The sequence below is a fragment of the Suricata suricatta genome, chromosome 5, assembly GCF_006229205.1.
Source record: "Suricata suricatta isolate VVHF042 chromosome 5, meerkat_22Aug2017_6uvM2_HiC, whole genome shotgun sequence".
In the NCBI taxonomy this organism is placed as follows: domain Eukaryota; kingdom Metazoa; phylum Chordata; class Mammalia; order Carnivora; family Herpestidae; genus Suricata; species Suricata suricatta.
The window spans coordinates 89,861,717-89,884,003 of NC_043704.1; the positions used below are offsets into that span (position 1 = coordinate 89,861,717).

Consider the following 22,287-nt stretch of genomic DNA (forward strand, 5'->3'; position numbering starts at 1 on the left):
ACGTCATAAATGCTGACTAATCAGAATGCACTGGCAGCAAATAATGAAGTGTCCACACCAAGGGATACAAACAGTTATCATCAGACCTGCTCCAGATACTGTTCTTCTTGTCATATGCTAATTTTCTCAGGAGCTCCATTTCTGTCTATCCTTCAGGGAAGATCATTTCACACAGCAGTTCTACATAAGAATTTATATAAGTTCTAATTCTAAGACCCAACTATGTCCACTATGTTGCATCACACCTGATATGATATGTCTAACCGTATCCTGGATACTGACAATAACATCAGCTTAAAAAAAATGTCCTTTAAGAATTTTATTCCCTGAGGTGACTGGGTGGCTCAGTTAGTTAAGTGTCTAACTGCGGCTCTGATAATGATCTTAGGGTCTGTGAGTTTGAGCCCTGTGTCAGGCCCTGTGCTGTCTGACAGCTCAGAGCCTGGAGCCTGTTTCAGAGTCCGCGTCTCCCTCTCTCTCTGCCCCCTCCCACTTGTACTCTGTCTGTCTCAAAAATAAATAAACATTAAAACACTTTTTTAAAAATTAAAAAAAGGATTTTATCCACTAATTATACTAACGAGTGTAAGTAATTCTTCAGAATTTATGTCAAGTTTATTGAAAATAAAAAGGAAAAGAGAAACTAGTTTTTTTAAATTCCTATTTAAATGTTAATTAGTTAACATGCAGTACAATCTTGGTTTTAGGAGTACAATTCAGTAATTCACCACTTACATACAACACCCAGTGTTCATCACAACAAGTGTCTTTTTTTTTTTAATTTTGAGAGAGAGAGAGAGAGAGTGTGTGTGAACATGAGTATTGGAAAGAAGCAAAGACAGAGGAGGGGGAGGGTAGAAAATCCTAAGCAGGCACCACCCTTAGTGCAGAGCTGGACAGTGTTTGATCCTATAACCTGGGATAATGACCTGAGCCAAAATTAAAAATTGGATTAAAAAAATTAATTTATTTATTTTGAGTGACAGAGATAGAGACGAAAGAGTGGGGGAGAGAGAGAGAGAATCTCAAGCAGGTTCCACACTATCAGCGTTGAGCCCTACATGGAGCTCAAACTCATGAACCGTGAGATTGTGACCTGAGCCAAAATCAAGTCAGATGCTTATTAATTAACTGAGACATTCAGGTGCCCCTCTATTTTTAGATTTTCTGAGGAACCTCCATACTGTTCTCCAGACTGGCTACACCAGTTTGCTTTCCCACCAATAGTGCAAGAGGGTTTCCCTTTCTCCACATTGGCACCAACACCTTTTGTTTCTTATGTTCCTCATTTTAGCCATTCTGACTGGTGTGAGGTGGGATCTCATTGTGGTTTTGATTTGTATTTCTTTGATAAAGAGTGATATTGAGCATCTTTTCATGTGTCTATTAGCCATCTGGATGTCTTCTTTGGAAAAATGTCTATTCATGTCTTCTGACCATTTCTTCACTGGATTGTTTTTCCAGTGTTGAGTTCGGTAAATTCTTCATAGATTTTGGATACTAACCCTTTATCAGATATGTCATTTTCATATATCTCCTTCCATTCCATAGGTTGCCTTTCAGTTTTATTGATTGTTTCCTTTGCTGTACAGAAGCTTCTTATCTTAGAGTCCCAATAGTTATTTTTTGCTTTTTCCCCCTTGCCTCTGGTGATGTGTGTAGTAAGAAGTGGCTACAGCTGAGATCAGTTTTCTGCCTATGTTCTCCTCTAGTATTTTGATGGTTTCCTGTCTCATATTAGGTGTTTCATCCACTTTGAATTTATTTTTGTGTATGGTTCTCCATCCCCTCACTTTCAAGTTTCAATTGTCTTTATGTCTAAAATGAGATTCTTTGTAGGCAGCATATAGATGGACCATGTGTTTTTATCTACTCTAATACCCAATGTCTTTTGATTGGAACATTAGTCCATTTACATTCATAGTAATTATTGAAAGAGTTGAATTTAGTGCTTTTGTGTTACTCATAGAGTTCATGTTTCTCATGATGTTCTCTGGTTATTTCTAGTTTTTATTGCTTTTGGTCTTTTTTTTTTCCCTCCACTCAAAGAGTTGCCCTTAAAATTTCTTTCAGGGCTGGTTTAATGGTCACAAAGTCCTTTAGGTTTTGTTTGTCTGGGAAACTCTATCTTTCCTTCTATTATGAATGACAGCCCTGATGGATAAAGAATTCTTGGCTGCATAATTTTCCCATTCAGCACATTGAATATATTCTGTTACTCCTTTCTTAACTCCCAAGTTTCTGTTGACAGATCTGTTGCAAATCTGATCTGTTCTCCCTTGTAGGTTAGGGATTTTTTTCTTTTGCTGCTTTCATGACTCTTTGCTTGTCTATGTATTTTGTGAATTTGACTATGATATGCCTTGGTAATGGTCAGCTTTTTGTTTGACTTAATAGGAGTTCTCTGTACTTCTTGGATTTTGGTTTGTGTTTCCTTCCCTAGATTAGGGAAGTTTTCAGCTATAATTTGTTCCAATAAAGCTTCTGCTTCTTTTTCTCTCTCTTCATATTCTGGGATTCCTTTGATAAGAATGTGATTACATTTTAATAAGTTGTTGAGTTCCTTAAGTCTACTTTTGTGAACCATTATCTTTCTTTCCTTCTTCTTTTCAGCTTCATTATTTCCCATAATTTTATCTTCTATATCATTGATTCACTCCTTCTTCACTCATCATTCTTATGGCATCTAGTTGGGTTTGCATCTCATTATAGCATTTTTAATTTCAGCCTGACTGGATTTTAGTTCTTTTATCTCTGGTGCAATGGATTCCCTAGAGTCTTCTATGCTTTGTTAAAGCTCAGCTAGTATACTTATAATCTTTGTTTTAATTTCCATTTCAGACATCTTACTTAAATCCATATTGTTAAATCCTTAGCCATGAGTTCTATTTCCTGTTCTTTCTTTTGGGGTGAATTTCCCGGTCTTGTCATTTTTTCCAAAAAAGAAAAGAAGAAGAAACAGAAGAAGAAGAAGAAGAAGAAGAAGAAGAAGAAGAAGAAGAAGAAGAAGAAAAAGAAAACAAAAAAACCCCAAAATAACCAGATACTGGGTGTGTTTTGATCTGCTTGTTAAAAGAATCTTCCAAAAAGTGGCTACTTTTCTTTTTGTAGACTAGCAGTTTTTGTTCTCTCAGATCTCTGATTGATTTCTTGGGTGCTCAGAATGAGTTGCTAACCATCTAGCTGTGTTTGAGAAATAAGACATGTTTAGGGTCCCCCTACTCCTCCACCATGTTAATGCTTCCCCATGAGAGAGGAACTAATTAAATAAAATCACAAAGAAGCATCCCACAAATCTAGAATATAGGGCACATTCAGGACAACGGATTTGATCTCATAGACCCCACTGTTAAGAGAAGAAAAAGAGGATCATGCAGGATTAGATGGGATATAATTTATAGGCCAGGACTGGATCTTGCTTGGATTACCCTACTGTAAAAGATGGGACAATTGGTAGAATTTAATATAGTTTGTTTCCAATCACGAAAAACTGGAAATCCTTAATTAGATAAACATATTTCAAAATATTATGTATAGAATGATCTCCATTTGGTAAAAAACAAAATAAACATAAAGGAAAACAAAACCTTTAAATGTATGTAGATAAATCTAGATGGATGTATATGAGGTATTGATAGTGATAATTACTGAGTGATAGGAGTGTGTTCTGGATTGAACTGTTTCTCTTCAAAATTCGTATGCTGAAGTCCTAATCCCCCAGTGTAGCTATATTTGGAGATGTGGCCTATAAGGAGATAATTAATTAAATGAGATCTTAAGGGTGGGAATTTAATCTGATAGGACTAATATCTTTATGAAAAGAGAATGAAAACACCACAGATTTCTCACTCTTTATATCTGCACAGAGAAAGGCCATGTGAGGACACAGAGAGAAGGCAGCTGTCTGCAAGCCAGAAAGAGAGCTCTTATCGGAAACCAAATTTTTCTGGCACCATAAGCTTGGAGTTCCCAGTCTTGAGAACTGTGAGAAAAATAAATGTCTGTTGTTTAAACTGCAGAATCTGTGGTACCTTGTTATGGAAGCTTAGGATGACTAATATAGAATGTGCTGATTTGCTTCCCTATTTTTGTTCATCTCTCTTTTCTAACTCTTAGTAAACATTAACTGCTTTTATAATAATAGAAATTAAATTAATTTATTTTAATGTTTATTTATTTTTGAGTGAGAGAGAGACAGAGCGTGTGCAGGGGAGGGGCAGAGAGAGAGGAAGACACAGAATCTGAAGCAGGTTCCAGGCTTTGAGCTGTAGCACAGAGTCCAACATTGGCCTCAAACCCATGAACCACGAGATCATGACCTGAGCTAAAGTTGGATGCTCAACCAACTGAGCCACCCAGCTGCTCCAGAAATTAAATTTAAAAAGAAAAGTAAAATGTGTGTTAGTAGTGTAAAATTTTGGGTCTGAAAAATGTAAAACTCACACACAAACACTGAATGAAAACTGCTTGGTCTTTTTCACCACATAATTTTCAGCTTAATAGCTATCCCTGAGTCTCTCTCTCTCTCTCTCTCTCTCTCTCTCTCTGTCTCACACATACACACACACACACACACACACACACACACACACACACACAAACATACACACACATCCATGTGTACATGTATTCTCATAAACTTGCATACATTTAGAAAAAAATATTTAAATTTCAAATTATAATTTTTAATTAGTAAAATTATCTATATATGAAGATGCTTTAAAGACTTTGAACCCCAGAAAAGCTTTTCTTCTTTGTATCCCTTACACAGTGGAAATTGATTAATAGATTCTGTGTATCTTTCTGCCAAACCATTCTACAAATCACCAGTTACTATATTAGTTATCAGATGAATCATCTGCAATACCAACTATACTGCATATTTTCCATGTTTCCATCCAGATCTAATTTTACCTTTCACCTAGCTCTGTGCCCAAAGAAGGTGACCTCTATAGAGAACATCTATCTAGCTCCTGTATTCTTGGCTTCAGATCGGGTTTAGCCAATAGAAGACACCAACAAGCGATTAGCAGGTTGGATAAGAGAAAGATTAGAGTATTTATATTCCATCACTCTCTCCTCTACTGGTCACTTGCTGGCAGAGACTGAATTCCGGCACTGAAAGCCTTAGCTCCTGTCAGCCTGCTTCCCCTACCTCTTGAGAACATGTCATTTCCTGTTCTAGTCTCCCTTCTTATGCCTTTAGGTTTACAAGTAGTAACAATTACTAACCTTGGGGTGGTTCATCATCCCTTTTCTATTTCCCTTTACCTATTCACACTGTTGCATAGGCCCCTGGATAAACTCCTTTGAAGTGCACATTTTTAGTGTGTTTTTCATTATTTCCTGATGGCAAGCTGATTTATATGTTGACCAATTTAGGTATATTCACTGAGTCATCCATATGTGTTGCCAGGAAATGAATAAAAGAGGTGAGGAGGAGAATTCCTATTATAGTAATAAGGTAGGTTAGGATGTTAAGGCCAACTTTCCCACTGAAAATAATTTACAATGCTGAATAAAATACAAATGAATCTTGTTAACAGTATCAAAGACTCAGAAAGTAAGGAATTACTAGCTCAAAAGTTAAGATGTGGTGAGAACCCAGATAAGTAAAACAATAAAGCTGTTTTCAACCTGAGGGAATTTACTGAACCTGGAGAATCTGTTCATCTTGATGGCCTTATGAGATGCAAAAGTTAGAAGAAAAAGCCCTGGGTCTGCTCAAGTTGGAGAGAAACTAGTTCCAAAATGAGATTATTCTCCCAAAAAGTAGGATTCTTAAGTGACTGCATGCAAGAGATAGCAAAGAAAATTACCTGGGTTGGAACAGAACAGGAAAAGGAATTTTTAAAAGGCTATAATTCTAAGAATACAAATAGTACCTATAATTTCTAAAATAGTAAAGGGAAAAATATAATGACAAAAATAATCTAAATCTATAGAGAGAAATAAAACAAAGTAAAAACAATCCTATAGTTCTAATAAGAAACTTAAATTAAGCTAAAAATATGTAAGCATAAATACATTAATATTCACATTAAATGTAATGAACTAGATGTTTCAGCTAAAAGATAATCAAATTATATTTAAAATACAAATAGTTGGGGCTCCTGGATGGCTCATTCAGCTAAGCATCCGGCTTCAGCTCAGGTAATGATCTCACAGTTTGTGGGTTCAAGTCCCACGTTGGGCTCTGTACTGACAGCTAGCTCAGAGCCTGGAGCCTGCTTCAGATTCTGTATCTCCCTCTTTATCTGACCCTCTCCTGCTCATGCTGTCTCTCTCTGTCTCTCAAAAATAAATTAAAAAAACATAAAAAAATTGAAATACAAAGAGTTGTGGGGTCCCTGTCTGGCCTACTTGGTAGACCTGGATCTCAGGGTCATGAGATTGAGCCCCATTCTGGGTGTAGAGCTTCTTAAAAAAAATCCAAATTAATTTTCTTAAAAAAACATCCAAATTAATTATTGTTAAGAAGAGATGGTAAAAGAGGAATATATAGAAAGCTGGATAGTAAAAAAAAAAAAAAAAAAAAAAAAAAAGGATATACCATAAAGACACTTAATTAAAAAAAAAGCTAGTGAGGATAAATTAATATCAAACCAAATCAAATTTAAGAGAAGCATTATAAATATAAGGAAGATCACTTCATCTGATAGGTGGTTCAATTAACCAGCAAGAGATGATGTATTTGAACCTATAAACATCTATGAAATGACCTTAAAATTTTTGAATCAAAAGTTGACAGAACTACAAGGTAAAAATAGATAAATCTATATACACAAAGTAGGAGATTTTAATACTAATAATAAGATGTAGAATATTTGAACGAGCTGATTATGGTACCTGGTTTAAGTGAATATATGTAAAACTCTACACCAGACAACTACATAGTACACACTCTTTCCAAATACTCATAGAACACTGGGCAAGAAAGGATACCTCAAAGAACCATATATAAATAAAGTAAAAGCAACATATTTTAATGAAAATTAAGATTGCATATACTCTAGCTCAGAAGAATATCATATCACAATGCCAAGTAGCAAACAGGTGCCTACAGCATGGCAGAGAGAATCAAGAGATGCTACTGCTACTTCCAACTTGAGAACTGTGCTACCCACATGGAGCTGTAGAGGATACTGAGGCTTTACAACTTGGAGACTCAAGCGTGAAGACATGTTTGGATAAATACTGGATACATGAAGGAAATAGCAGGATATAGAATCAAAAAGGCACTGTGGAATCATCCCATTTTGTGAAGAAGGTCAGCAAAATGTAAAGATAAGATATGCCCTACTGGAGTTTATCATGTATTTAAACTGCCAAGTTTAGCTGAAGTTTCTGTAATTTGAAAGAAGTGACAGGCACTTGAGAAATTATGTGATGAGAATAAAGGAAAAGATAAAGTTGCTGAGAAACATTGAAAATTGGAAAACACTTGTCACAGTAATTCGGCCTAAGAGTATACTTCTCAGGGGGTCTGTAGGTCGTTTAACAAACAAACACAACTTTAGACTTCAATATAGGCTGAGTCATTTTCAAAAATCAAAACTGTCAAGACAGAAAGCTGGGAACACGAGAAGTTCTGGGTGAATGACAGATCTGTGTCACCCTTGGTAAACGCAGCCTTCACTCCCTAGGAAACAGAGAATTGACTGTACTTTCTGCGGACTTTGGACAATAGGTTTCCCACCTATGTTCACTCTGTTTAAGACCCTTGATGAGTAGTCCTTCAAAGTCATTTCTGAAGCTCTTTTTCCTTTTGTCCAAGGACTTCAGACTGGCAGCTCATGAAGGCTGATCTTTACTCTGTTATCAGCTTCCAGCTCAGACTCCTTGATTCACTGTGCAACTGGCTGCTTAAAGAGCCATAAACTTTGGGTGTCACCATTGCACAGTGTAGTGACTCCTAACATTTTTCATGAGACTGATTGTAAAATTATTGTAGCTCACTGAGTTTTTGGAATAAAAGTGGCCACTGTATCTATATGCATACCATGTAGAAATTGTCAAGACAAATTAAAATCTCCCCATGTTCTTTTGGATATGTTCCTCCAGATTCATGGCTGGAAACTATTAAACCTACTCTTCCCTAAAACAAGTTTTCAATTCTCTTATTATTATTTTCTTTTTAGGCCTACTGAAGATTTCTCTTTCATAGGGCCCAAAAAGGGCCATATCTTATCATTTCCATACCACTCCACTATCTACTTGATATCTACCAAAACAGCCCTTAATCATAATAACGTAATGTACTCCTGGATCTTCTCACATGTAGCAACTTTAGGACTACTCTGAACGGGTTGATTAGTCTCATTTGTAACAAAAAATAATACTGAATTCAATTGCACTAACTTTTCTGCTAATGAATATTTCCTGAAAAGCTAAAATGTAGTATTTGCCAATAAATTTTAGTATAACCTCAGATTTTAGATAATATGTTCAAAACATCTTTTTTAAAAAATTTGTTAATGTTTATTTTTGAGAGAGAGAGTGAGAGAGACAGAGTGCAAGCAGGGGGAGGGCAGAGGGGTCGACACAGAATCCAAAGTAGGCTTCCGGCTCTGAGCTGTCAGCACAGAACCCGACATGGGGCTTGAACCCACAGGCTGTGAGACCATGACCCAAACTGAAGTCAGACGCTTAATCAACTGAGCCACCTAGGTGCCCCTCAATACATCTTTTTATTTTTATTTTTTTTTAAGATTTTTTAAAATGTTTTATTTATTTTTGATACAGAGAGAGACAAAGCATGAGAGGGGGAGGGTCAGAGAGAGAAGGAGACACAGAACTGGAAGCAGGCTCCAGGCTCTGAGCTAGCGGTCAGCACAGAGCCCGACGCGGGGCTCGAACCCACGAACGTGAGATCTGACCTGAGCTGAAGCTGGAGGCTTAACCGACTGAGCCACCCAGGCTCCCCTCAATACATCTTTTTTAAATCTCTGCTCAAGAAATGATAATAATGAATACTTTTAAGTAGCTGTTAACAAATTAGAAATATAAATCTTCAAAATACATTTGAAATATATAGAAATTATAACTGACATTATCACTATAATATTCTAATTAAAATCATCTTCATCAAAGAGTATATAAAATTGTGAACTGGGAAATGGTAGATATAGATATATAGGTATCTCCATCTGAAGATAGTATCCAAATTTACCTCTGTAAAAACGTGTTACCACTGATGACATTAATTTTTATGCAAAATAGAAACAGTAATTTTTCTATTCATCAAAAGTGATTCATCAAACATATTAAAATGTTTCTTTTAACTGAGTTCATTTAAATTTTTTACCCTAAATTAAGTTAATGATTTTAAACTTCTGTCTCTCCCTTTTCCACTCTACTCATGGTTTTTAACCATAAGTTCAGACTGATAACTGAAAATTCAAATTTCCATGTTTTGGTTGATTCCCAAGGAGAAAGACTAATAACATATTAGATAGATCAATGGGTAAAGCTTATAAAAAGTAAGAGCATGGAAAATAAAATATAGTCAATATGCAATTATCTAATCAAGCCATTTGTGTGTATGTGTGTGCACAAGACCTTTTTCCCTATATCTTTTTCTATTTCTCAAGCAATTCTTCATTTTCTCAGGACTTTCCATAAATCATCCTGCTTTCCACTTTACTTTACTGAACGTATTTCATGAATACAGATCTTTAATTCTTTTATTTAGTTCAAGTTTTATGGTCTGTTTCAGTTAAGTAGCTTTTTGTTGCAAGAAACTAAAAACCCAACATAGAGTGACTGAAACAAAAAATGGGGGAGGGCATGTATTAACCCATACATATGACCAGTTCAGTAGATTTGGCTTCAGACGAAGCTTTAGGATTCAAATTCTGTGAAGACAGTTTCCACACCCGCCTCTTTCCTCCCCCCTCCCCACATTATTCATTTGTACCTTCCTTGTATTGGCTCCATTTTCAGGTAGGCTATACTCCTAAAGTCTCAAGAATGTTACCAAAGACTGTTGGGCTACATGCTTTTTTGTTAAGCCTTGGTGTTAAAGTGAGTCATTGCTCAAGTAAATTCCAGAAATTGAGTCTTGGCCCTATTTGACCAAGATCATCCTTGAATCAACCATCATAATATGGTTGATGTGATATGCCAATAGATCTGAACTAATCAGGATCTGTTTCTAGAGCTTGGGATGTGGTCAAACCTACTCAAAGTATATTGTTGGGAAATGGTGGCAACAGTTCAAAGAGGGGGAGGGCCAAATGGATGCTAAGAAAGCAAATATGATAGGCAAATTCCAATAGATTGTTGCCTGGACTATAGAGAATTGGTATATATAAAGGATTAAATGGGTAAGATGAATAATCAGTTGATTTGTATACACATTTTTAACATACTCCTGCCTAACTTCTTGGTGAAGATTTTCCTACACTAAGGCTAAACACTAAGAAAAATCAACAGTAAAATATAATTATAATATGCTTTAAATTAATTTTTAATCTATAAACTGTAAGTATTGCTCTTATTTCCCAAACATAGAGCACTTCCTTTGTAACCACTTCATGTTCCATTCTTATATATATCATAATAATATTTAATGTGTTTATATGTTTATGAGAAAACATATATGTTAATTATCTTGGCTGTATAATGAGTATTATTATCCAAAACACTGGATTATTATCCTACATTTAGGACTAATTTAAATTTAACAACTCATGCTCCATCAGTATTTGAGAAATCTAAATGTAATACCCTATATTTAAAATGATAATGAAAGTACCCATTATAACATGAAATATTTTCTTGATTTACATACATCTCCATCTGAATTTTTCTGAAAACAACAATAGTTACTATATCCATGAGGAAAACTCGATATGGCATAATTCCTTAGAAAGCAGGCCTATCTTGTTACATCTTTTTTTGAGAGATAGAGAGAAAGAGAAACAGAGAGAGTAAGTGTGAGCAGTAGAGGAGCAGAGAGAGGGACAGAGGATCTGAAGCAGTATTCACACAGACAGCAATGAGCCTGATATTCAGGGCTCCAACTTACTTGAGAAAGTGACCTGAGTCCCTGAGCCAAAGTTGGATGGTCAACTGATTGATCTACCCAGGCGGCCCTCTCATTGCCTTTTTAACAAGGGAATTGTAAACAGGTTTCAGTGGATATCTGAGTCTTTATAGCTACAGAGTGCCATTTTACTTAGCTATGCCTTTATTACACAATATTTAACATATTGTGGAGGAAACTGATAGAATTCTTTGATAAGAAAGACACTTGATAACATAACATATTACACTATGCAAAAATACTGAGTCGTACATCATAATTTCCTTCTCAGATCAACTTGAGATACTAGAAGGTTAGATATCCTTCTGTAGATGCAGTAATGGTAGCTTCCAGCAGGGAGCTGATGGATGAGTGGTCAGTCACAGAGCCGGCGAGCCGACTGCCAGCTCACTAAGGGCAGGGCGGTGGCTGGAACACTTTAGGGGCTCTGCATCTTTATTAAATTTATCAATTGATTTACTGAATCTGGGCTTAAGTCTGCTCTTTTACAAGTCTAGTGCTTTTCTTAAAGTATTATTATAGCATTTTTTACATATTTTAACAAATAGAGCCCATGATCAATTTGTAGGGCTCAGAATAAAAGACAGTAAGTGCAGAATAAAACAAAAATCTCCTCTAAGGCTTCTGGGTTCCTGTTTAAAGGACACAGGCTTTTCATTGTTTTCTATATTTTCTACTTGCTCAATCAATAATCAGTTTGGGAGGCACTCAATCGATAGGACTTTGAAAGAGTGTATGCATGTGTCTAAAAGGGCAATCCTGAATGTATTCAGGATTTTTTGTTTTTTGTTTATTTTAGGCATCTTCAAAACACTTTTAAAAAAAAATCTTTTTGTTGTCATGAGAAAAGCAGATGAGATAAAACATGGGTAGTTGAGCCTGCAGGTCTGGACACAAATCAGAGTCCTACAGTTTAATCTTCCAACTACGAGATACAACTTTAACAATATGTAAAGAGCGTCTCTCCGTTCGCACTCCAATGCTGAGGCTGGATGCAGAAATGAGATGCAGCCTAAGGCTTGCACCCCCGCCTCAGGTAGCTCAGCCCCTTCAGTTCCATCCGCTCTGCTCCAACAAGGCCTGACAAACTGCACCGCAGCCCAAGAAGCGCCGCTCGGGCGATGATGCGTAAAGACACAGGGATTTTTTAGTCAATCGCAGGAATTAAGCTTTAATGCTTTCTACTAAAAGACTTCAGACCCAGATAGCTGACTGCTATCCACTGAATCTTGGCAGGCAATGAGGCTGCTGGAGCTGAAGCGAGAAAGCCATGGTAAGCAGATTTTCATGAATATATGAAATGCTTTATTTGTAAAGCTGCTCTTCTTTGTTGCAGTTTAAAATGTTTTTTTCTCCTTCTCCTTTTTTTTAAATCTCTCAGTTTGATCACCTCTCCATATTTCCAAAAATGTCCCTTAAAGAGCCACAGAAGAGAAATAAATGCTCATCTCATCAAATATAAGTTTCTTTTAAAAAGAATAATCCTAAACATGTCAATTTAAGAGATTAAAAAATGATCACAGTCCTTACAAAGACTACAAAACACACAGAAAGATGTTAAATACTTTACCATTGCTTGGCAGTTCTAGGGGCCTACAGACACCGTTTTTGGTTCTGCTGTTTGGCGAAGAGATCAGTTTCGCAACAAGAGATGCTGAAATGGGCTGCACCAGCAGGGACGTGAGGTTTGATCGGTTTTGCCTAAAGCTTCCATCTAGATTCAGAAGAGAAGGGAACAGAATCCTTAGCAAACAGAAATTAAAAATACACGAAGAGAAGTTTTTTGATATAAGTATTCAAAATATGAACCATATGTTTATTGTAGTTCATTTGTTTATTCCTTAGTTTTACTCTACTTATTAAAAATGATTTGAGGCACATCAGTCCAAATATTATTATGTATCCTAGTTAATGCTGGCAAAATATGCACATGCATTTACCTCCATTCTCCCATATGACCCGGTCACTGGAGACTGTATAAAAATATTGAAAATCTGCCAGTCCACCAATAAAAAATAAAAAACAACTCACCAAAACAACCTATGTTAAGACCTATCAGTCAATAAGCCCATCATTATTGATCTTCAAATCAAGTCAACTGTGCCATCGTTAAGTAGGCACAGTCAGCCAAGCACAATCTTAGAATGCCATGTAGCAGGTGAAGATAAGAGTAAAGGGGTCAGGAGGCACAAGACGGAGGCCTCCAGGAAGACAAAAATAATGGAAGAATCAGATGTGTGCTACTGAACTGAGACAATATTCACCGCAGAGGTCAGAGAGTATGTGAGGATCTTCCAGGTACACAGAAAGAGAAGAAATCTAAACATTAGACAATCTTTAGCTTCAAAGGGAGCAAAAGTTGTTCAAGAAGAAAATGTAATCATTGTACAATGTGAATAATATTTACATAGTCACAATAATATAAATAATGACTAACACAAAAAAATTGGATATTCCTTTGGACAAAAAAGAGAAAAGGGCAAAAGTTATGGGTAAGGAGTCATGGAGACTTGTGAAAGCAAACTAAATTTTTATCTTCCATAGCGGCAATAGATAAAACTGAAAAATGAATTCAACTCTTAAACATGCTTTTGAGACACAGAGAGGCAAATATAAAATGTAGGGAGTGACTAAAATTAATGTAAGCAAGTAAGTATTTGCCTTTTAGAGAGAGGTGGGACAGAAAACATAGGGAAGGAGGGGAGAAGATGAAATTTTTGTAAACTAACCTTGGTAGAATTATTTGAATATAGTCATCCAGAACTTTGAAAAAAAAAACAAAAATTAAATAAAAATAAGGAGAGAAAACTATGGCAACACAAGTAAAAGTAAAATACACAAGTACTCAGAGTCAAGAGAATGGAGGGAATTAAACTGTAATTAAGAATTAAAAATTACGTATTCAGTTTATATATTTATATGGACTCTGAGAGGAAATACACAATGGAATGACTCTATCAAGTCGCCAGAATGTCTGTGAACACAGCGCTTTATTTTTCAGAACTTTTATTAGGGAAAATGATTGCCAAAGGTTTTCTCAGAATTTAATTTGATAGGACTGCAGGGAGTGCAGACTCAACCACACTGGTATCCAGGCTGCAGGAGGCAGATTATAAATGAGAAAATATGTTACAGAAGTGCTCCCTTAATTTATCATCTGGAAAACCACAAGGCTAAAAAAATGATATTTAGCTTCGGCCTATGGCAGCCATAGCAGCGATGGCTTTGGAGAGAAAAATAATAAAGATTTAAGCTTCGAATCAGTTTTGTTATGTAAGCACAGTGCCGGTTGCATAATTCAGTAACCCCTTTTATATGGATATATGACAGTGCATTTTGTAGTTCATTGTAGTTCATTGCTTCCTAGCCATTTTCATGTTGTAGTACCAAGACCAGCTGTAAAATCTGCAGGGCTAAGAACAAAATGACAATGTGGGACTTCTTGTACATGAAGAATTTCAAGATGGCAACAGCAGAGCATTAAAGCATGGATCTTTCTGAGTGGGGCCTATGCAATGGAGCTGGTTGCATGCCCATGATCCAGGCCCTGCAGGGCTCACATAGAAGATGCTGGCAGTCATTCAGCCCCCTGACAAAAAAGTGAAGGGAGTTTTCACACTCCAAGTGGCCTCAAGTGACTAGCTCTAGCCTCTGTTGTTCCAGGTGCACCTGGGGCCACAGTGGTTAGTATCTCAAAGTATAGACGGCGTCCCTCAGCACAGCAGCCGGGAAGCTCTGATGCAGCCATCTTACTCTTGTTTCTTCAGCATGTATTTTCTCCCGCAGTCATTACCTTCTGGATTTCTAGTGTACATGGGACAATAAAATGATATTTCTGAGAAACGTGGAATCTGTTATTTTGATGTTATCCTGCATGTTAGGTGCTGACACATTACCAACACAAAAATGAAACTTTTTTATTTATTTATTTTTTAATATTTATTTATTTTTGAGACAGAGAGAGACAGAGCATGAGTGGGGGAGGGGCAGAGAGAGACGGAGACACAGAATCTGAAACAGGCTCCAGGCTCTGAGCTGTCAGCACAGAACCTGATATGGGCTCTAACTCATGAGCCATGAGATCATGACCTGAGCCGAAGTTGGACGCTTAACCGACTGAGCCACCCAGGTGCCCCAAAATGAAACTTCTTAAAAATGCTGCATGATCTCCCCTCTCCCCAGATCAAATACTGAACTCTTTAGTTTGCCATTTGAGGCTTTTCACAATCTGAGACTTTATATTTTAAACACTATTTCCTATCATTCCTCTCCAGACATCTTATGCTAACACGTAAGCTGTCCAAGACATATTCTGCAATGTATGAACTCCAGGATTTGGCTAAAGCCATGTTGCTTGCTCTTCCCATGCCTCACACGGTTCTGAAGTACACATCTCCTTTAAAATCCAACTCAAAAGTCACTTACTTTTTTACAAGAAGCTTTCTCTGTCACCCTCAACTCTATGTGATACTTTCTGCATCTGTTTTTTTGCAGTGCTTGTCATTTCTAATTAACATTATCATTACATACTTGTAAGTATTTCATACTTATCACTTTTTAACTTTGTTTCTCCGTTTGAAACTTTAAAATCCGTAAGACAAAAAACAAGTATTCCATATCGTTGAGTGACATGGAATGCCTGGCACAATGCCAGGAACACTACATGATCCGCAGTTCTTTGAAAAATAGTTTCAACACCATTATCTTACTGGTTTTCTGAATGCCTAGAAGATAGAACAAGGGTACAACCAAGGAATAAATTACATTATATTCTATTAATACTGTGTTTGCTGTATATTTGTGCTTTTCCTCCAGCCAGCTACTCTCCCATAGCAGACATATCACGTAGACTTTCAAAACCCATCTATCCCCATAAATTCACTGCTTAACCTTGCTGCAAAGTTACATTTTGTGTGAAACAAAGATTATCTTTTTAAATAAAATAATCTGAGATGTATTTATCTGTTAAAAAATCAATAACTACATTCCTTTTTTCTTTATAATGCTCTATCAGGCATATGAAACAATATATTTAAAAGTTAAATATGAGTGTACCCTAAACCCTAATTGAATGTACTCAAATCTTTGATTTGTTTCCTGCATGACTAATAGACTTGCATTAGTTTTGAAATATCTGAAGTGGTTCATTAATTTTGCACCTTCAGCTTAATGGAAATTTGACAAACAGTTCACTTCTGAGAGCAGATAGTAAAAACAGGACTTTACCGTATACTAAGATAAAAGTATAGACAAGTGCTATTTTCTAACTCATTTATTGAAGAAGAGCTGAGAGAAGACTTTATTGTCTCGGTTATTAACAGGTTTTGAATAAAACCAAATATATGTACCAGTTTTATTCATTTACAGTTCAAAATACATTGATGAACTACAAGAATCCACTAGGTCTGTGTTGAAAATCAGGCAGAATGTGTGTCTTGATGCAAACACCATTCAGAAACGATGTTTACATTCCTCTTCGCATTCCAACTGTTAGATTAAAGTGTGGATATCATGCCCTATTCATTGTTTATGCCCAATAAAGAATGACACTAACTTATACTTTAGTAGATAGCAATCCATATAAAGATCCAAATCGAATCAGGCCATTAATAGCCCAATCTCTGACACAGTGGCACCTGCATATAATAGAAAGAAGAAACTGGATATACAGAGTCCCAAGTCTGACTCATCACTGACTCTATCTGTGAAGTGTTACATATAAACATTTTTGGCAGACTCATATTGTCATCCCCTCTACTGTACCTGAACAACCAAGATGACACTGAAGGGTGTTCATTATGCTGACTTACACAGCTGACACAGAAAGAGTGCATTAAGTCAGAGGCCAAGACCTTGGCCCACAGTAGGTGAAATGTAGAAGAAATGAGGTTGGAAATAAGTGAAAAGGTTTTCTGATTGTACATATTTAGTAGATTTTGCGTTATGTTTTTTACAAATTGTTGATGTCCACTTCAGTTCTATTTGGTTATGTGTATAAAGAAAATATGAACACTGTTACTGCCTGCACTTTTTTGTGTGTGGCAAGATGGAATTCTTTTAAACTCAGTTGAAAAAGCGTAAACAGCAAGTACCGATTACTCAAAGGGTATTCAAAAAATGAAACCTTCAGAAACTAGACATCTTAGATACTGGGATCCTCAGATTAATTCACCAAGAAGTGAAATGAGGTAAAAAAACAAATGCTGGTAAACAGAGCAAGCAGAGCTTTGTGGGAATCAGTGATGATAATGTGCTGCCACTGGAGAGGATAGGTTAGTTTCTAAGTTGAGGGATGTAACTCAACTCTCAGCACCTGTGTGTGTAAACAGAAGATCCAAGCTATGTGACATATATTTAAAATGGTGGAGATCCTAGAGACTTTTTAAATTCAATGTATGGAGTCCTTGGACAAGCAGCATGGGCATGATCTAGGAACTTATTAGAAACGCAGAGTCTTGGGGCACCTGGGTGGCTCAGTCAGTTAAGTATACAACTTCGGCTCAGGTCATGGTCTCATGATTCATGGTTTTGAACCCAGCATCAGGTTCTGTGCTGACAGCTCAGAGCCTAGATTCTGCTTTGGATTCTGTGTCTCCCTCTACCATTACCCCTCCCCCGCTTTCCTATCTCTCGCTCTCTCTCTCTCTCTCTCTCTCGCTGTCAAAAATAAATAAACGGGGGTGCCTGGGTGGCTCAGTTGGTTAAACATCCGACTTTAGCTCAGGTCAGTGAACTCATGGTTCTCAAGTTCAGGCTCCGCATCAGGCTTTGTGCTGACAGCTCAGAGCCTGGAGCCTGCTTTGCATTCTGTGTCCCCTTCTCTCTCTGTCTCTCCCACACTCACACTGCCTTTCTCTCTCAAAAATAAATAAACATAAAAAAATAAACATTAAAAGTTTTTAAAATGCATTCTTTTTTTAAAAAATGTTTTATTTATTTTTGATACAGAGAGAGACAGAGTATGAGAGGGGGAAGGGCAGAGAGAGAAGGAGACACAGAACTGGAAGCAAGCAGGCTCCAGGCTCTGAGCTAGCTGTCAGCACAGAGCCCGACGCAGGGCTAGAACCCACGAATGTGAGATCTGACCTGAGCCGAAGCCGGAGGCTTAACCGACTGAGCCACCCAGGCGCCCCTAAAAATGCAGTCTTAAACTCGAACCCAGACCTTCTGAATCTCTGCAGTCTAGGAAGATCCCCAGGTGATTCATATGCAAATTAGTGGCCGAAATCATTATATATTATTCCAGGGCACAATTTACATAATTTTCACAGCAAAGAAGACATAAAAAACAGGATGAAGAAGATAAAAAATAATGGAGTATGTTTGCTCACCTTTCCCAAAATTAAAGATGACAGAGCCTTCAACTGTATCAATAAGCCCCAAGCCAACAGTTTTCCCAGAAGCTCTTTTAAAATAGGAAACAAGGCTGCTCATATGCTGTCCCTAAATAATGAGTGTAGATTGGACTGAGAACACTTCTTTTTTGGTTTTTTTGTCCGTTCCCCAAAGATAAATTTGGTGATTCAAGATCAAAATTACATTTACAACACTTATTTCAGCCATGAATAAATATTACAATAGCTAACTGATTTGACTTCTTTTTTCCCCTTGGTTTTCAAGGATTCTAATTCATTACAGTAGAAGGCTGACAAACCTAAAATGTAAATACTGCCTACTTGTCGGTGAACCAAGCCATCAGAGAGCTTGAAAAGGAGAGATTTAAAAAAACAAAAATAGAAGTATTTTATGCTGCACTTTTAGAGAAAGACTCAAATAGCAAACGGACACGTTGATATCAGTGATGTTATCCCAGAATATTTGATTTGACTTTCTCCAGAGAACTGCCACTTTGACAGAAATCGGACCATTAAATAACTGGCGCAAATGTTTTTTCATTTTTATTGTAGCTCACTAAACTTACAGTTATTTCCCTGAAATGACCAGGGCACTAAATTGGCTAGTCATTTTGTTGTCCTTGTAAATACAGTTGAACTTTTATTATTTCAGTATCTCGCAACCTGCTGGTTATGAATATCGCCATCTTCCCTCAAGCTAGTGAAATTCAGTACTGTGTTCTTTAGGTTATTATTAAAAAGGAAATAGTTAACACTTAAAAATGCTTTGTGCTATGCAGTCTTCTTGCAGCTCCTTTGTGCCCCGTGTCTCTGTGTATTCAGACATATATACACCCACACTCACATATACACATGGATATATTTTTACCATATAGGATTTTGTACTGATGATCATTTTCATAACTAAAATGAAGTATTGTTTCCTTAAATTATATCATATTTCCTGCCTGCCCTCAAACTAATATAAGTTGTGGGTCTAAAAGCTGGCTGATGCCAGTGAACCCAGATCTTAAATGTCCTTGCGTGTGCCCCCACATAAATCCTCATTTATATATTTAGTAAACACTGTTCTGTTCTAATTTCCTTTTATTTTCTGCTCACTGACCAGAGTTTAAGCTTCTCGGGAGCTGATTCACTGTTGTATTCCCATGGCTTAGCCCACTGCACAGTAAAAGCAGCATCATTTAGATGAATGATCAGACCAATGTGCAAGTGAATAATTTTGTTTTGTCTGGTCATAAACCTAAAACTCATGACTCATGATATAAAACTTGCAATCACAAACCCCTAAAACTGAAGACACAGATGGTCTCATCCCTTCATTTCATTGGCCCTCTTTTAAGCTAAAGCATCTTGCCATATTCCCTAGTAATTATTGCAATACTTTAATGCTTAGCTAATGTGTTGTAAAAAGTCATAAAGGGGATAGAAAGTAACATACTCATTTATAAAGCAAAGCATCTCTATAATCTGATATTAAAAGAGCATACAGATTATGAATAGTTTTATTTAAAAATCAGTATACAAGAAAAATCTGTTAATATGTTAATATTTATATTAATATTTGCTGTTTAATTTGAGCTCTCTCCAGTTAGATTATTCAAAGTCATTGACCATGAATATGACACAGGCTCAGCGGGAGCTGACTACTTTTCTCATCACTAAAGATATTTTTCTTTAATGTTTAGATATATAAACTCTAGATCTATATTGGCAAAGTGAAATAATTTAGGGCAAAGGGAATTAAAATATAAAGTATCATTATTCTCTCCCTTCAAAAAAATATGCTTAGGTCACCCGTATATTTGTGGTTATGCCACAGACATTCAAATAAGGAAGAGTTTTTATTATTGTCTTAAAAAAGTCTTGATTAATGTGCAGTTAAGTGAGGTGCTATGTTTCATTTTGGCCAGCCTACAGGACACAAGCATACTATTTAATTAAATTGTTAGCTGAAATCTGGTGTGTCCTATAGTTAATTTACTATTACTTAGAGAATTATGAGAACATATTTTTATAAATACCTTACATTTTTAATGGCTTTACAACACATTGCCGCATTACTTCAAAGTCCATTCCTATGCTTTCAGTAGATGGTGGTGCGCTTTAAAGCATTTTTATCTACTCCTTTCTACTCAAGAAACAGGACTTTTTTTGACATGTGGCTTTACCTCACTGAGATTGTATTGGTAAGTTTGTTATTTTAAATGAATATTCAGTTGTACAATGGCAGTGGTAACATTCAGATATTGACAAATGTTTTCTTAATTCTATTTCAGAAAAATGATTGATGATGTGAGAACTGATTTCCCTTCCTAGAGAGTCTATATTTTTCTATTTTTTTGTATTCACCATTTGTCTACTCAGCCTATTTCATTCTCTAAAGCATTCCAAGAACATGACAATTTGGAAATAAACCATAAACTATATCATAAGAAAAACAAACTAAGAGACAGATAAAATATCCAGTTTGTTCTTTACTTCAAGGAGAGTAGTCTAGATTCATAACTGGAATAATTGGCCATCTGCACATTACATGTAATATAAGCAAAGCAATCCTCTTCAGAGGCAATCCCCCAAGAAGCTTCCCATCTCAAACTTGAAGGGTATGAACATCGGAATGATTTGCAAAGTTTCTAGTTTTAGAAAAAGTGTAGTTTGCATTTTTCAAAAGATAGCAAATAAACTATGTGGATGTGTTTGTTGATTGTTGTGAAAGTATGCAATCATTAATTTACAATAAAACCCTTCATACCAGATTGTAATGGGAACACATTATTTTATGAGGCTGATTAGATGAACAGGCAGAAAACCAATGCCTTATTTCTGGACTTACTTATTTTTGGGGAAATGTTTTTGATAATAAAAGTAAAAAATGATTAACCCTTGCTCTCCCGACATAGATGTTAGATTAAAAGAGGTATCACATATGCAGTGTTTCCCAGATCTTCTTAGATTCTTGTGTTTTCTATTTCTGACATGGAAACACTGACACAAGAAAAGGACACTGGCCTTCAGTCCAGAGACCAACATCTGGTCCTTACTCTGCCTCTAAATGGGAAGTGACTCTGGGAACACTTTCATCTCATTTGCAGCCTTAAACTCATTGTATATATAATGTCTAAAGACTTCAATTTCTAAAGTGTTGATTCTAAACTTGTCCATGAGCAAAACCATTTAAATAAGTTAACAGTTTCCTCTCCAAAATGTGTTTCAAAATGTTACATGGTACTTTATAATCCTAATTTAATAGTAATATTTCTCATCTCACTATTGAAATAGGCTCTTTGCATTTAGTTGGTTACATCTAAATTTGAGGTGAATATCTCATTAGCATTGCAGAAAAGTCCCTCAGACGTGGAATGGGTAATATGAAAGATGTTCATAAATTTCTAACATGGCTTATTATTTTTCTTACACTATCATTAAAATTATTTTTACTAAAAATCACACATAGAATTATGACTTGAAAAATATCACTCTAGAATTTTTCTATAGTGCTGGTATATACTAGGAGAAGAAACACCTGGAAGGAAAAAGAAAATGTAGAGATTTTAAATATTTGCCATGGGGGAAAATTTCCTTCTTTTAATAAGCCACAGATTGATCATCAAGAATTCTCTCTACAGAGGGGCATATGGGTGGGTGGCTCAGTTGGTTAAGTGACTGACTCGATTTTAGCTCAGGTCATGATCTCATATTTCATGGGATCGAGACCCACATCGAGCCCTGTGTCAAGCCTCACATTAAATACGCATCCAGCCTGTTTGGGATTTTCTCTCTCCCTGCCCCTTTACCATTTGCATGCATTCATGCATTCTCTCTCTTTCTCTCTCTCTCTCTCTCTCTCTCTCTCTCTCTCTCTCTCTCAAAAGTAAATAA

General features: G+C 36.3%; 1 protein-coding gene across 1 annotated transcript in view; it reads right to left on the reverse strand.

The window, feature by feature from the left end:
- Positions 1 to 22,287, reverse strand: part of NAALADL2 (N-acetylated alpha-linked acidic dipeptidase like 2) — a 669,400-nt gene that overhangs the window by 322,134 nt on the left and 324,979 nt on the right. Inside the window, exon 6 of the mRNA XM_029938743.1 lies at positions 12,621 to 12,764. Within this exon, the coding sequence (XP_029794603.1) occupies positions 12,621 to 12,764 (144 nt within the window). The remainder of the gene's footprint in view (positions 1 to 12,620; positions 12,765 to 22,287) is intronic.